The sequence below is a fragment of the Nycticebus coucang genome, chromosome 3 (genome assembly GCF_027406575.1).
Source record: "Nycticebus coucang isolate mNycCou1 chromosome 3, mNycCou1.pri, whole genome shotgun sequence".
NCBI lineage: Eukaryota > Metazoa > Chordata > Mammalia > Primates > Lorisidae > Nycticebus > Nycticebus coucang.
The window spans coordinates 144,091,910-144,105,999 of NC_069782.1; the positions used below are offsets into that span (position 1 = coordinate 144,091,910).

The following is a 14,090-nucleotide window of genomic DNA, read 5'->3' on the forward strand; positions in this document are numbered from 1 at the left end:
TTATTTTTAATTATCATGTATAGCTAAGAAGTAACTATTTTGTCTATTAATGTATGTATTTTAATTTACAGGAAAACATCTTTATGTATGGAGGCAGAATTGAAACAAATGATGGCAATGTCACAGATGAATTATGGGTTTTTAACATACATAGTCAGTCATGGAGTTCAAAAACTCCTACTGTTCTTGGACATGGTCAGCAGTACGCTGTGGAGGGACATTCAGCACATATTATGGAGTTGGATAGTAGAGATGTTGTCATGATCATAATATTTGGATATTCTGCGATATATGGTTATACAAGCAGCATACAGGAATACCATATCTGTGAGTTACGTTAAAAATGTAATTTCTTTCTTGGTTAACAATATTTTTACTTTTAATAAAATCTTCATATGAATTTGGTCAAAATGATGAGTTATTTGAGATAAAAATTATAAGCCAAGAATTAATTTTAATTTATTTTTATTTTTCTTAAGAATTAATTTTTAATATGTGTGTTGTGATTGTTAGAATTTGTTCTTTAATATTTGAACTTCTCTTTTTAGCCAAATTAGGGGAACTGTTACATATTAGTCTTATTTTCCAAGATTTGAGAATATTTTTAAATATGAAAAATTTCAATAGGTGGTGCTATTTCTTTGGATTTTCCTTATAAACCAAGATCTGAAACTGACTCACTCTCTTTATTATGCATTACATGATTTCAGAATTTTTCATTTTTCAGCATTCTCTTCCCAATCTTACTGCTTTATCTTTATGTACATATTATTCCTTTAAAATAGACTTTCCAATTATGAGACATTATTATCTGGTGTATAAAGGTTACTAGGGCAATCTTCATATGACTTTCTGTACTATATGCTTATTCTTTTTTGTTTTTCTGTCATGTTTTTGAACTCTTTATAAGATACTCAACCAATGGTAATATTTTTGTTTTTAATTTGTCTATAAATATATACCCTATGTTCACTATTCAAATTCAATGACATACTTCATTTCTGGCTCTCATCAGTATTATAAAGTTAAATTCTTTGCTCTTTTGTGTGCAGACAACGGTATATACAACTATTTAGAGTCCCTGTGTGGGTTTATTGAGAAAATTCATTGCAACAAGAGTGCTTATGTATTCAGAGGAAGATGCCCCTTCTACTTATCCACTGTTTCCCTGCAATACTTTTATGTGATGGCTGGTTTTGTTTTCATAACCTGAGTCCAGCAGGGTTGAAAGCAGGATATATAGCTTTCTTACTTCTTATTGACATTTCTGCTCTATTCTCAATCCCTCCTCCTTTAAATCACCTGGTTTTGAATCTTATGTCATCAACTGTACTACTTGTTTTTTCACTTCCTTGCTCCTCAGAGTGCTGTTTTATTTCATGAAGAATTTAGCTTTTGGTTCACTGTCACTCTGTCAACCATATAGTCAAGTATTTTGATGACTGAAGTATCTATCTGAATACCTCTTTTACTACCTGGCCTGCCAATTTCTTGATCTCTTCAGATCTTGTTTTCCATTACATAAGCCACTCAGTCTCATTGTCCTACTTTTAATCTTGTCATTCCAGTACCTGCAATGAGTCCTATAATTTCCATTTCAAATATCTTACTGTTCAGTACCACTGATCTCCCAGCTTACTGATTGTACCAATTGTAGTACCTACACTCTGACTGTTCTTTGACTTTATGAGAGCCTTTAGTCCATTGAATCTCCTATCAGTTTTTCGACCATCTCTTACTCTCTCTTGTCCACATTTCTAAATGTACCCAGCTTTAAAAAGTTCATAATTACTAATATCAAGTTGTGATATCTGTTACTTACTCACATTTAAGTTTATGATTACCATTCTCAAGTTGTCCTTTAATGGGTTTATGCCAGTCTAGCTTGGCCTCTTTTCATGCACTTCCTCTCTTGTCAAACTTCCAGCACTTTCTTCTCTATCATCACTCTCAGCTGATGACCTCCTTTCTTACTTCACTGACAGAAGTAACCAAAGGAAAACTACTACTGGTGGAAACATGTTGGAGTGTTGCATTGAAGAAGCTTGCTTACATACCTCATTGTCATAACACATCCATGATAACATTGAAGCAAATGTGACTGAGTTATTCTGACTTTTCAGATGGGCCTAGGAGTTATTTAAGCAAGAATTGTAAATTTTCTATGTAAAATGGCTGTTTTTTTTTTTTTCTGAATTTGTTATTAGTTTTTGGTTTTAAGATAGTGTTTAGGAAATGTTGTAGATATTACTTATATTTTTAATAATTTATTGATATTTTCTTTGTGGCCTTATTTACATAAATATTCTATAGGTACTTGAAAAAAGATAAATCATTACATAATATTAAAATATAGATTTCAATATGCATATTTATCAAATCTACTTTATTGATTATATTGTTTGTACCTTCTATTAACTACTTATTTTTTTGGTACGTGATCTAACTTGCTCAGAAAGTTGATAAAGTTTTTAAATGTTAGTCTATTTTTGCCTATTTCTCCTTGCATTTCTAGAATTTGTGTTTTATGTAAATTGCTATTGTAGATCTTGACTCTTACATGTTTATTGTGAATTATATCCTTTAATGTTATAAAGTGGTTTACTTGTTAATGTTTTTGATCTTAGTTCTATCTCATGTTATTAATATTGTGGACCTTGTTTTTTTCCTTTTTGTCAGTCTTTTCCTGGTATGCCTTTACTCATTCCTTTATTGTTGTTTAGTGTTTGAGAATCACTTCAAATGTATTTTTTGTATACAGGAGTCAATGGGACCTTCATGTTTTGCATCTATTTTGTGTACATTTTCTTTACATGTTTTATATTTTTAAAAGTCATTCTGTTGTCTCTTTTGTTTGTCATGATAGCTCTTCTCACCTGTAGGTCCCCCTTCCCTTTTTTAGTTTTTTCTTTTTCTGTGGGAATGAGCATGGTAGTTTTTGAGACTGGCTACCATGTATTTCCTCTACACTTCTCGTTTCTCATTTTCCTTTGTGCATTGTTGTGGCTTTCTCTACCTGGCCATCTTGATTTCACTTGCTTTTGCACATTCATACCTAATCTGGAGTTGTTAGGGATTTTTTTTTTTTAACCCCTCTTTGGAAATATAATTTTCTTTTTCTCTCACTTTCTCTACTTCCCCATATTTTCCTTTTGTTTTGTATCGTACCATACTTATACTTTACACATAGTGTTTTGTTTTTGTTTCTTTGAGACAAGGTCTCACTCTGGTGCCCAGAATATAGTGCAATGGCATTGTCACATCTCACTGCAACCTCAAACTCCTGTGCTGAAATCTCCCACATAACTATAGGTGCATGCCACCATGCCTGGCTAATTTTTAGGTTTTTTTTTTCCCAGATACAGGGTCCTGCTGTGTTGCCGTGGCTGGTCTTCAGCTCCTGGCTTCAAGCAATCCTCTCTCCTTCGCCTCCTAAAGTGCTAGGATTATAGGTGTGAGCCACCAAGCCCAGCTGAAATATAGGTTTTGACTTTCGAAACTTTAAAATGAATACTGAACTTAGTGTTAAGTTAACCAATACTTTTACTCTTTGATCAACTTATAGGCTTTTATTTTCCACTGTTTTAATTAATTTTGTTTTATTTCAATCACAAATGACACTATTATCATTATTTAATACTAGGAGCCAGCAAAAGTTTTCTATAAACTAGAAATAATAAAAGCCACAACAATGCAGAAATGAAAATGAGAAACAAGCAGCATAGTGGAAACTAGGTAGTAAATATTTTATGCTTTGTTGGTCATGTAATCTCTGTTGCAACTATTCAACTTTCCTGTTGTAACATGAAAGCAGCCATAGACGACAGATAAGTGAATGGGCATGGTTTATTTCAATAAAAATTTATTTACAAAGCCAGGTGGTGACTAGATTAGCCTGTGGGCCTTACTTTGCTTACTTCTGCCTTTGATAGAGAAAGAGAGTGTGCCTCTGAAGCAATAGCAACTCTGATCCAATTTAAATTAAAATTTTGTAGTTGTTTTGGGCATTGTATGTAGAGAGATTTCATGCCCCAAAGTGGCATGATATCTAGTCCATAACCAAAAGTTCTTAGGGGAACATTGTTTCCTGCATGTGGAGCCAAGGCTGAAAGAAATGATTTCTGTCTGCCTCTGCAGAGCAGATTTTTTTTTTTTTTTTAATCATTGGGGATTCATGGAGAGCATAAAGAACCAGGTTACACTGATTACATTTGTTAGACAAAGACCTCTTATGATTGTGTCCCGCCGTCAAAAGGTGTGCCAAATGGCAGAGCAGATTTTTAAAAACACCCCTTTTCATTGAGGTTATACCACTTTAAGCATCCTGAAATTACACAGAAGCTCCCTGATCCAGAACCTACATGGGGCCACTTTCACTGCTGGCCGTAAAAACTGAATCTCTAGGCCACCTGATTGGTATATGCCTTCCCCACTGAATATGGTTTATATTTCATAGTACGGAATATATTTCACACTTTTCGAATTTCCCTTTATTAAATGAAAATCTCATTCATCCATGAGACATAGTGGTGTTCTCATTTTCATGGATGGCTGGGAAAGCTGAACAGATTTATTCTAATTGAGTATAAATGGTAAATATTGGAACAGGTTGTTAGCTGGTAAATTCATTAGCTGGTAGATTTCTGTTTTCATTTTAGGACAATCTGATTATAGAATGTGAATTGTAGTTTCAATGAATCTTAAAATATTTCTATATTAATTTTCCTTTGTCTCATTCTACAACCAAAATACTGTTTCTAAATAAATTTATCAACAGAGTATTTTTGGCTGGATTTTTGTCTTACTAATTACATTGCTTTACAGGCATATTTAGGAATGTAGCATAAGATGGAAATGGAAAAATATGCAATTTATAAGTTTTGTAAGAATAACAGATAAATTGCGAGCAGTTTTAAAATTCTGTGAATGAAGTACAAAATAAAATCCACCAACTTTTATGTAAAATTATATCGTAATAACAAACCTAATTTATTACTTTATTTATTCTTAATGTATTTTGAATTTGCTGCTTAAATGTTGAAAGTATGTAGTGTCAAGAAAGTAAGCTACAAGTACTTTCACCTTGAAAAGTATCACAAAGAAAAGGGTTCGAAAGTATGGGGAAATATAGTTTAAAGATGTCAGAATAGGGCTGGGCATAGTGGGTTCATGCCTATAATCCTAGCACTTGGGAGGCCGAAGTGGGTGGATTGTCTGAGCTCACGAGCTGGAGACCAACTTGAGCAAGAGTGAGATCCTGTCTCTAAAGAAATATCCAGGTGTCATGGTGGTTGCCTGTAGTCCCAGCTACTTGGGAGGTTGAGGCAAGAGAATTGATTAACCTCAAGAATTTGAGGTTGCTGTGAGCTGTGACACTGCCGCACTCTAATGAGGATGACAAAGTGAGACTCTGTCTAAAAAAAAAAGATGTCAGAATAATTAAGTTCACTATAGAAAAGTGCTAGTGTAGAGAATGATACCGTATGAAGTAGGGCCACTTTGAATATAAGTAATGGGAAAATTTTAACTTCTTAGTTATAAGGTAAATGCTTATTATCGCCACAGAGAAGTCTTCTGTTTCATTTCCTGTTTTTAGTGAGAATTACTTTAACTGTGATGATATTTTAGGTTCTTCTTCCTAATTGATTTTAATGCGATTATCAACTACCCGAGTGTAGATTGGATTTACTTTTAGTACCTTTACATGTTAATGCTTCTAAAAATTAAGAACATGTATGTTTTTGTATTAAAAAGGTGGTTACCTTTTTAACTAGCATTGTGGGGAAAGTAACTGAAAAGAAAACTGAAATTCTAGTAGGGTAAGTCATAAAACCAGCTCATTTTACTAGATAAAAATTTATTCTGAAATATATTCTGATTAAAGATACTGATTTCATCAGTATGTAGAAATTTTAGAGAGAGATGAACTTCTAGTTACTGTACCCTAAAATGATCACTTATTCAACTTTTAATAATATTGCAGATACTATTGTGAGGTATTGCTGTTTCTGTTTCTGGTACTGTGAATCTCCTTTGAGGTTTTTGTCTTAATCAGATTTAAAACAAAGAAACCACCTGATAAATTTATTTTTAATTATCTTAATTATTAATATTAAAAATCTAAGATACTAGAGAATAGTTTTTAGCTATTGAGACTGTAGCTGTCTCTGTTTATCATTTTTAACAACGCTGTGGCTTGAGTTTTAGTGTTATGTACACTGGGTTGACTTACTAGCTTTTAGAAGCACCTTTCTGGTTCCACCTGGTTCCAGATATGCGCAATAATGCATATCAGGAAATTTTTCCTTGCCTTTGCAGGTATTTTTCTCACTTTATGGGGCATTTTTGTTATCCTTGCAGGATGTATTTCTAGCACAGGGATACAGTTAATAAACATAATAAATACGCATATGATGTGGTAAAAAATAAAAGCTTAAAAAAATAGAGCAAAGTAAGGAGATTGAAAGTACTGAGTGTGGAAGATAGTTACATATTTAAAACACAAAGGCCAGGATAGACTTCAGTGAGAAACTGAGTTAAAACTTTTCTAATTTACTTTTTAATTTTTAATTGGAGAATATTAGGGAATATACATATTTTGTTTACATATTTTGTTTTTGTACAGATTGGGTCAAAATTATAACTGTGCTCTTTACCCAGACAGTGTGCAGTGTACCTGATAGCTGTGGGTTTACCCACCTCCTTCTTTCCCCTCCCCCAGCGTGATTTCCATTGAGATTTATTTCTATATATGCACTTAAGTGTTGATGGATTAGTTCCAATTTGGTATTGAGTACATGTGTTTGTTCCTCCATTCTTGTGATGTTTCACTTAGGAGAAGGGTTTCCAGTTCCGTCCAGGTTGTGTCAAAAGACACTAGATTGCCATTTTTTAATGGCTGAGTGGTACTCCATGATAAGCATATGCCACAATTATGATGTATACATTTACATATTGGTGGGCACTTGGGATGTTTTGAACAAAGAACTGAAGGAAGTGAAGTTTTCTATGTGGCTGTCTCAGAGAAGAATGTTGCTAGAACAAAGAGCATATAGGTCTTGTTCATGGAACAGTAAGGAGTCTGGTGAAGAGTCAGTGCAGGAGAATAAAAATGAAGACATGAGGTTAGAGAGATCATAAAGGGCAAGATCACCAGTTTCACATATGGCCTTTGTCTTTTATCTGGGTGAAATGAGGAGGAATCACAAGATTTTGACCAGAGCATGAGATAAATTTTATATGAATTATTTTGTCTACTGTGTCATAAATCTTACTAAGAAAGAGCAGAAAGGAAGAAGCCAGTTATGAAGCTCCTACAGTAAGGTGGTTGTTTAGGTCAGCGTGGTAGTATTTGAGATGGTGAGCATTAGTTGATTTACGTTTCAAAAAGTAGAACCAGTTAGTATTTGTGTAGGTTGAGGTGTAAAGCTTTAGATAAAGGAGAGGAATCAAGGATGATTCCAAGGTTTTGGGCCTCAGTCACAAGAAAGATGAAGCTTCCATCAACTGACATGTAGAAGACTGTGAAGCAGATTGGATGTGAAGGTGGTTTGAAGATCGGGTGTGTTATATGTGAGATATCCATCAGCTATCAAAGTGAAAATTCAAGTAGACAATTGGGCATATGGGTTTGGAGTTTGCGAGAGAGAGATTTGGGCTGGAGATATAAATTGGGGTATTATTGGGATGCAGATGGCATAGAAAGTCATGAGACAGATCAGACCACCAAGGAAATGGGTGTTGATAAAAAGGAGAAGAAAAGGATTGAGGCACAGGGAGCTCCAAGGATGACAGTTAAGGGAGAAAGAGAAGATAAGCAAGACAGAGTGTGGCAAGTTGGGAGCCGAGAGCAGAAAGAGTACTAAGCAGGGAGTAACTGTGCCCAATTCTGCTGATGAGTTAAGTAAAATGATTACTAAGGATTGACTCTTGATTACGGCGGGTGGGGTTGTTGTATTGAAGGCTGAACTGTCAGGTGTCTTTCTTCATACAGGTACTCTTCACGACTTCTAGGAACCACTTCCTCCTGTTTCTTTTACAAGGCCAAGAATTGGTAAAGGCTTCCCACTGTGACAGGTCCCAGAATTACCGTGGCCGTACCTTTAAAAATAGCTTTTTTTTCATTAGACTCTTTGCAGTTAGTTATTTTGAGCAAATTATCTGTTCTGAGCATCCTGGATGATACAGTTACTGTTGGCATTTTAGAGTTTTAAATATAACTTTTGACCAAAACAGTCCTTCATATGTTCTCCCCTTCCTAGAGGTTGGGAGAAATAGGTGTCTTGTGAGAAACTTCACACTTTATTTATTTATTTATTTATTTATTTTTTTTGTAGAGACAGAGTCTCACTTTATGGCCCTTGGTAGAGTGCCGTGGCCTCACACAGCTCACAGCAACCTCCAACTCCTGGGCTTAAGCGATTCTCTTGCCTCAGCCTCCCAAGTAGCTGGGACAACAGGCACCCGCCACAACGCCCGGCTATTTTTTGGTTGCAGTTTGGCCGGGGCCGGGTTTGAACCCGCCACCCTCGGTATATGGGGCTGGCGCCTTACCAACTGAGCCACAGGCGCCGCCCAACTTCACACTTTATTAATGGAGAAAAATGTTGGCAGAAATATAAACCTTTTGGAATAGCACAGAGATAGTCCTTTAGTCCTTTTCTACTACCCTTTTTCTTGAGTCTTTTTATTACCATATGGTCATCATTAACATTATATTTTCCTCTTTTAATATTTTCCCTTTAATGTTAAAGATTGATACATTTGCTCATCATCTTTCAAGAGTATTAGCATTTCTTGTTTTTTATAAGCAGCAGTCATTTATTTATATATTTCTTTCTGCTTATTAAAAACCACTTAATGCATATTCTTTTAATTTTCTTTTTATAATTATGCCAACTTAACTCTGGTTATTATGCTATCAATATAGAGCTAATCATGTCTTATTAGCAAAATATCCCCAAAAGTATATTTGATGGGATAATATTTTTTGGAGAAATATAATGATTTATTTTTGTATTATTTTAAGTTTACTCTTTAAAAAATTTTTAACTTTAAAAAAAATTTCAGGTTAATAGAAAGGTATACACAGTTAGGTTATATTGTTTGCATTTGTTAGGTAAAGGGTAAGTTGCCGTTGAGCACTTTATCCAGGAGGTGTGCCATATACCCCTACTTGACAGGTGAGAGCTCACCAAACCCTCACCCCTCAGCCCCCCTTCTTGAATTCAAATGCATTTTTCTCTCATGTGAGTGTGTAGTTGCTCATCTACTAGTTTCATATTAATATTAAGTACATTGGATGCTTGCTTTTCCATTCTTGTGATACTTAGGAGGATGTTCTCCTAATCCTTCCAGGTAAATACAAAAGATGTGATGTCTCCATCCTTCTTTATGGCTGAACAGTATTCCATGGTATACATATAAGACAGTTCATTTATCCATTTATGGGTTGATGGGCGCTTGGGTTGTTTCCACAACTTTGCAATTGTGAATTGAGCTGCCATAAACATTCAGATGTCTGTATGGTAAAATGATTTTTTTTTTCTTCTGAGTAGATACGTGGTATGAAATTGTGGGATCAAATGGAAAATCATGTTTAAAAAATTATTGGATATTTTTGTTTTCCACCTCTCCATTCTGAAATCCAGAAGTTTGAACACAGACATGTTTTTAAAAACAACTTTATCACATATACATACACATGCACAGATTGTTTTATTTATGTACCTGTTTCTGACATTTATAAAAAGGAAACCTTATTTTATGCCATTTTACATTACTGCATTTCCTTGTATTCTCTATCATAATTCATCTACCCATTTTCCTGGTTTGGAACCTCTGAGTTTGTCACTTGGTAAAATTTACCCACCATATCCTGTGTCTAAGATACACTCTGTTGTTGTTGTATTTTTTATGTTTTGAAAAATTGTGCTGTTTTCTGATTTTAGGAATTAATTCATCACTCATACTCCCAACTATGCTAAAATATTGACAAGAAAACAGAAGTTGCTTAGAAAGATGATGCTAGAGTGAAAAAAAAAAATTGTCATCTAGTTTTCTCATTGCAGACCCTAAAGTATTTTATCACCTTTAAAAAGGAATAAAAGAAGAAAAGATAGTGCTTTTAGCTTTTGTTGAACACAGTTGAGAATTTAGATGTTTATTTTCTGCCCATAATAGTAAAGAAAAGAAAATGAAAGATCTTTAACAATTAGTAGACAATGAAGATGAATACAGAGACATATAGCAACACCCTAAACTCTAATGATGATGAGATCGATCCTTTAAATTAAATCTCAGACTGTGAATCTTCAGAAAACAATGAAGGTTTTGAATTTTTCAAGCTCAAAGAGCTGATGAGTAAGTAATGTATTTTTATTGTGTTTATGCCCCAACATTTATTTGACAAAAAGCGGTTTGTTATATTTAATTTACAAAAAATAGTTTTTAGTGACAACTTTTTCTTGTATTGATTTTATTTATAACATTAATTTGATAACATAAAGCAATTAAGAGGAACTTTTATTATTATTCCTGGTATATTGAGAATTAAATTGACAGAACAAATAATAAATTTAAGTTTTATAAAGAAGGGAATTCAGCGTAATATGAAAGGCATAAATACAAAGGAAAACACTAGCAAAAAGGTGTAAACTTTCTTAAATACCAAAAGAAGTAAAAGAAAAGCAAAGAAGACCTATAAAGTAGGAAAAAAAAAATCCTCAGAGAAATACATCACAAGACACACAGTAATAATAACATAAAATATTATGACCGAATTGAGACTCGGCATAGTTTCAGTATGTGTTAATGAGATTAAATTGTTTATTAAAATAAAGTTTTCCTATTGGTGCATAAACAAAACCAACTCTATGCTATGTATAGGAAACATCTAAAACACATTGACTCATAAAGGATAAAAATGAAGGAGGAGAGAAAGATTTATTTGGGAATGATTATGGTAAGACAGCAGGGGGTCTGAACATGATATTAATGAAAGTAGAATCCATGCCTTCAAAACATTGTATAAGAAAAGAATACCCTATAACATTAAAAACCACCGTTCATCATAAAGATTTATGTGTATTAGAAGACTATGCATCAGGTAACTTAGCAACCACCTATATAAAACAGAAACTGCAGGCAGTGAATAGAGAAGTAGAGGCTATAACTTTCAGTACAGAACAAGTCAAGCACTATCAATACACAACAAGACAAAAAGGAAGAATATATAGAAAATCTAAAGAGCATATCCAGTAAAGGTGGTGTTAAGGGCATGTACATCAATCAATACGGCTCGATTATTGCAAATGTTATCCTCTCCAGTGTACAATGAAAACTCACAAAGAGATCATATATACAGTATATAAGGAAAATATCAGCAGTTTCCCAAAAATAGAAGTATTAAAAATAAGCACCTGACTATTAAATAAATCCTTTATATTGGGTGAAATATAAGCAAAAATTATAGAATTTCTGAAAATGAGTGGTACCAAAAGCAACATGTGTAAGAATTTATGGGCTACATTTAAAGTAGTTATAAGAAGGATATTTATAATACTAAACAACCATATGAATGAAAACAAATGTACCACATTCTTAACTCAAAAAGCTAGGAAAAAACCCAATAAACTAAACCCAAAACAAAAAATACCAGATCTCAAAACAGTATTCCTTGGGAAAAAGTAACAGAAGAAACAAATACAGATACAAACTAAAATTAATGATATAAGAGCAGAAAACAGTGAATTTAATGCATTAAAATTCTATTTTTTTTTCAGTTAATAAAGCAGACAAGCTACTAGCTCATTAATTATGATATAAGGGGAGAAGCACAAATACACAAAACAAGAAATTACAAGGGGGAGATAATATTGATAGAAAGGATATTAAAAAAGAATACCCTGTACACCTATGCGAATAAATTAAAAAATTTAGAAGAATTATTTATTAGAAAACAACTTTCCAAAATTAAACCTACTAGAGGTAGAAATTTTTTAAATAGCACTTCAGTAGCAAAAGTAGAGAAAGCACTAGATCCTATGACAGGATCAAAGTTTTGATGAAGATGTAGAGAAAAGGGAATATTTACACACTGTTGATGGAGATAAAACTTTATTCCCCTCCACCCCCAAATGAGCAGAGAACTATGGGAACCTATGTTCCGTGTTCCAGAGAACATAGGCTACCAAGCCTTGGCTTATATTATTCTAACTGGGATTGCATAACCTGAATTTTGAATCATGAAGCAGTTGAAACTTCTAGTGAGGAACATTCTATTTAAAAAAGATGAGGGTTTTATTATTCAATAATGTCAGGGTCATGGTAGACAGAGGAAGGGTGAAAAATTATTTCAGATTAAATGAAGCTAAAGAGACACGACAACTGACTGGTGACAAGTGGTTCACAACATGGTGACAACAAATAAATGACCGCTGTGGATCCCAGCGTGGATTCTGTACTGGATACAAAAAATGCTATGAAGGAGATTATTGACTCAATTTGCAAAACTGAAATGTGTGGGTATCAAAGCATTGTTGCAAAACTGAAATGTGTGGGTATCAAATTTCTTAACAATTACTGTAATATGGTTATATAGAAAGAAGGTGCTTGTTCTTAAGAACTTCACACCAATGAATGCACATTGGTGTGCATTCACCATTTCATTCTTATTCAATCTCATTCTTATAAAATGAGACAGAGATTATATAAGAGTAATGGGAATGATTATGCAAAGTGTGCATGCTTGTGTTTGTGTGTGTGAGAGAGAGAGAGAGAGAAAGAAAGAGAGAATTAATGATAAACCAAACAGGAAAGTATGTTGATATTTAGTGAATTTGTAACAGGTATATGGGGGTTACTATTCTAATAGTAGCAGCTATTCTTGCAAATAAAATACTAAAAAAGATTAGAGAGACCAGATATGTTTTCATATTTGGTTATTATAATACATATTAACGTAAGATTATAAGAATTTCTATGAACTTCTGGTAGCAGTAAAGGAAACATCAGTTTTTCCTTTTTTGTTATAGTTAGAATAATGGCTTTTAGGGAATCTATAAATCTCAGAGGGAAATTTTGTGGATGGTTTTACTAACTTGGACCATAAACTCTTCTGGGTTAGTCCTGATGGAAATTTATGTCACTTAAGGTTAGCAATCCCTCATAAAGTTTCTCAATGTGAGTCTCAAGGTGAGTATAATATTAATGTTTTGCTTCAGTATTTTTCATGCTTTTAGAATTTGGAAGGTGTAGTTGGGAAGTCATTGTTAACATCATTTTATGCTAATTATTTCTTTTTATTTAAAAATCAGATTTTTTTTAGAAAGGTTTTTTTTTCTTTGTTAAATGTGATACTATGTGACTTTTCCTACTTCAGCTCTTAGCACTTTATTCAAAAATTTTGGTGAATTTTAAGTATAAATTTCACATTGCTTTTCAGCAAGTTGGTGTCTGAAAATAATGGATTTATAAAACAGATGTATTAAGTAGTATGAATAGAACTTTGAAAAGAACATTTTTTTTTTTTTGTAGAGACAGAGTCTCACTGTACCGCCCTCGGGTAGAGTGCTGTGGCGTCACACGGCTCACAGCAACCTCCAACTCTTGGGCTTATGTGATTCTCTTGCCTCAGCCTCCCGAGCAGCTGGGACTACAGGCGCCCGCCACAACGCCCGGCTATTTTTTTGTTGCAGTTTGGCCCGGGCGGGGTTTGAACCTGCCACCCTCAGCATATGGGGCCGGCGCCCTACTCCCTGAGCCACAGGCGCCACCCGAAAGGAACATTTAGAAATAATTCAATCCTTGGATTTATATAAAGCAAAATTATATTGTTTATATTAGGTTTGGAATTCGTGGTAGAGTTTTATCTGTGCTGAACTTTTCAGGACTAATTAGATACAGTGATACAGTTTCAGTATAGTGAGTAAAACCAGTCATGTGCTGCATACATTTCCATCAATGATGGACTGACTATATATGGCCATGGACCCATATGATTATAATGGAGCTGAAAAATTCCTACCCATAGTGATGGTGTAACTGTCAGTAGTACAATGCATTGCTCACTTGTTTGTGATGATGCTGGT

At 33.9% G+C, this 14,090-nt stretch overlaps 1 protein-coding gene across 3 annotated transcripts in view; it reads left to right on the top strand.

Annotated features, from left to right (window-relative positions):
* The window catches only part of ATRNL1 (attractin like 1), a 723,386-nt gene that overhangs the window by 87,989 nt on the left and 621,307 nt on the right, over positions 1-14,090 (top strand). For all 3 annotated transcript variants that reach the window (XM_053583939.1, XM_053583938.1, XM_053583937.1), the window contains exon 8: positions 72-327. In XM_053583939.1, the coding sequence (XP_053439914.1) occupies positions 72-327 (256 nt within the window). The remainder of the gene's footprint in view (positions 1-71; positions 328-14,090) is intronic.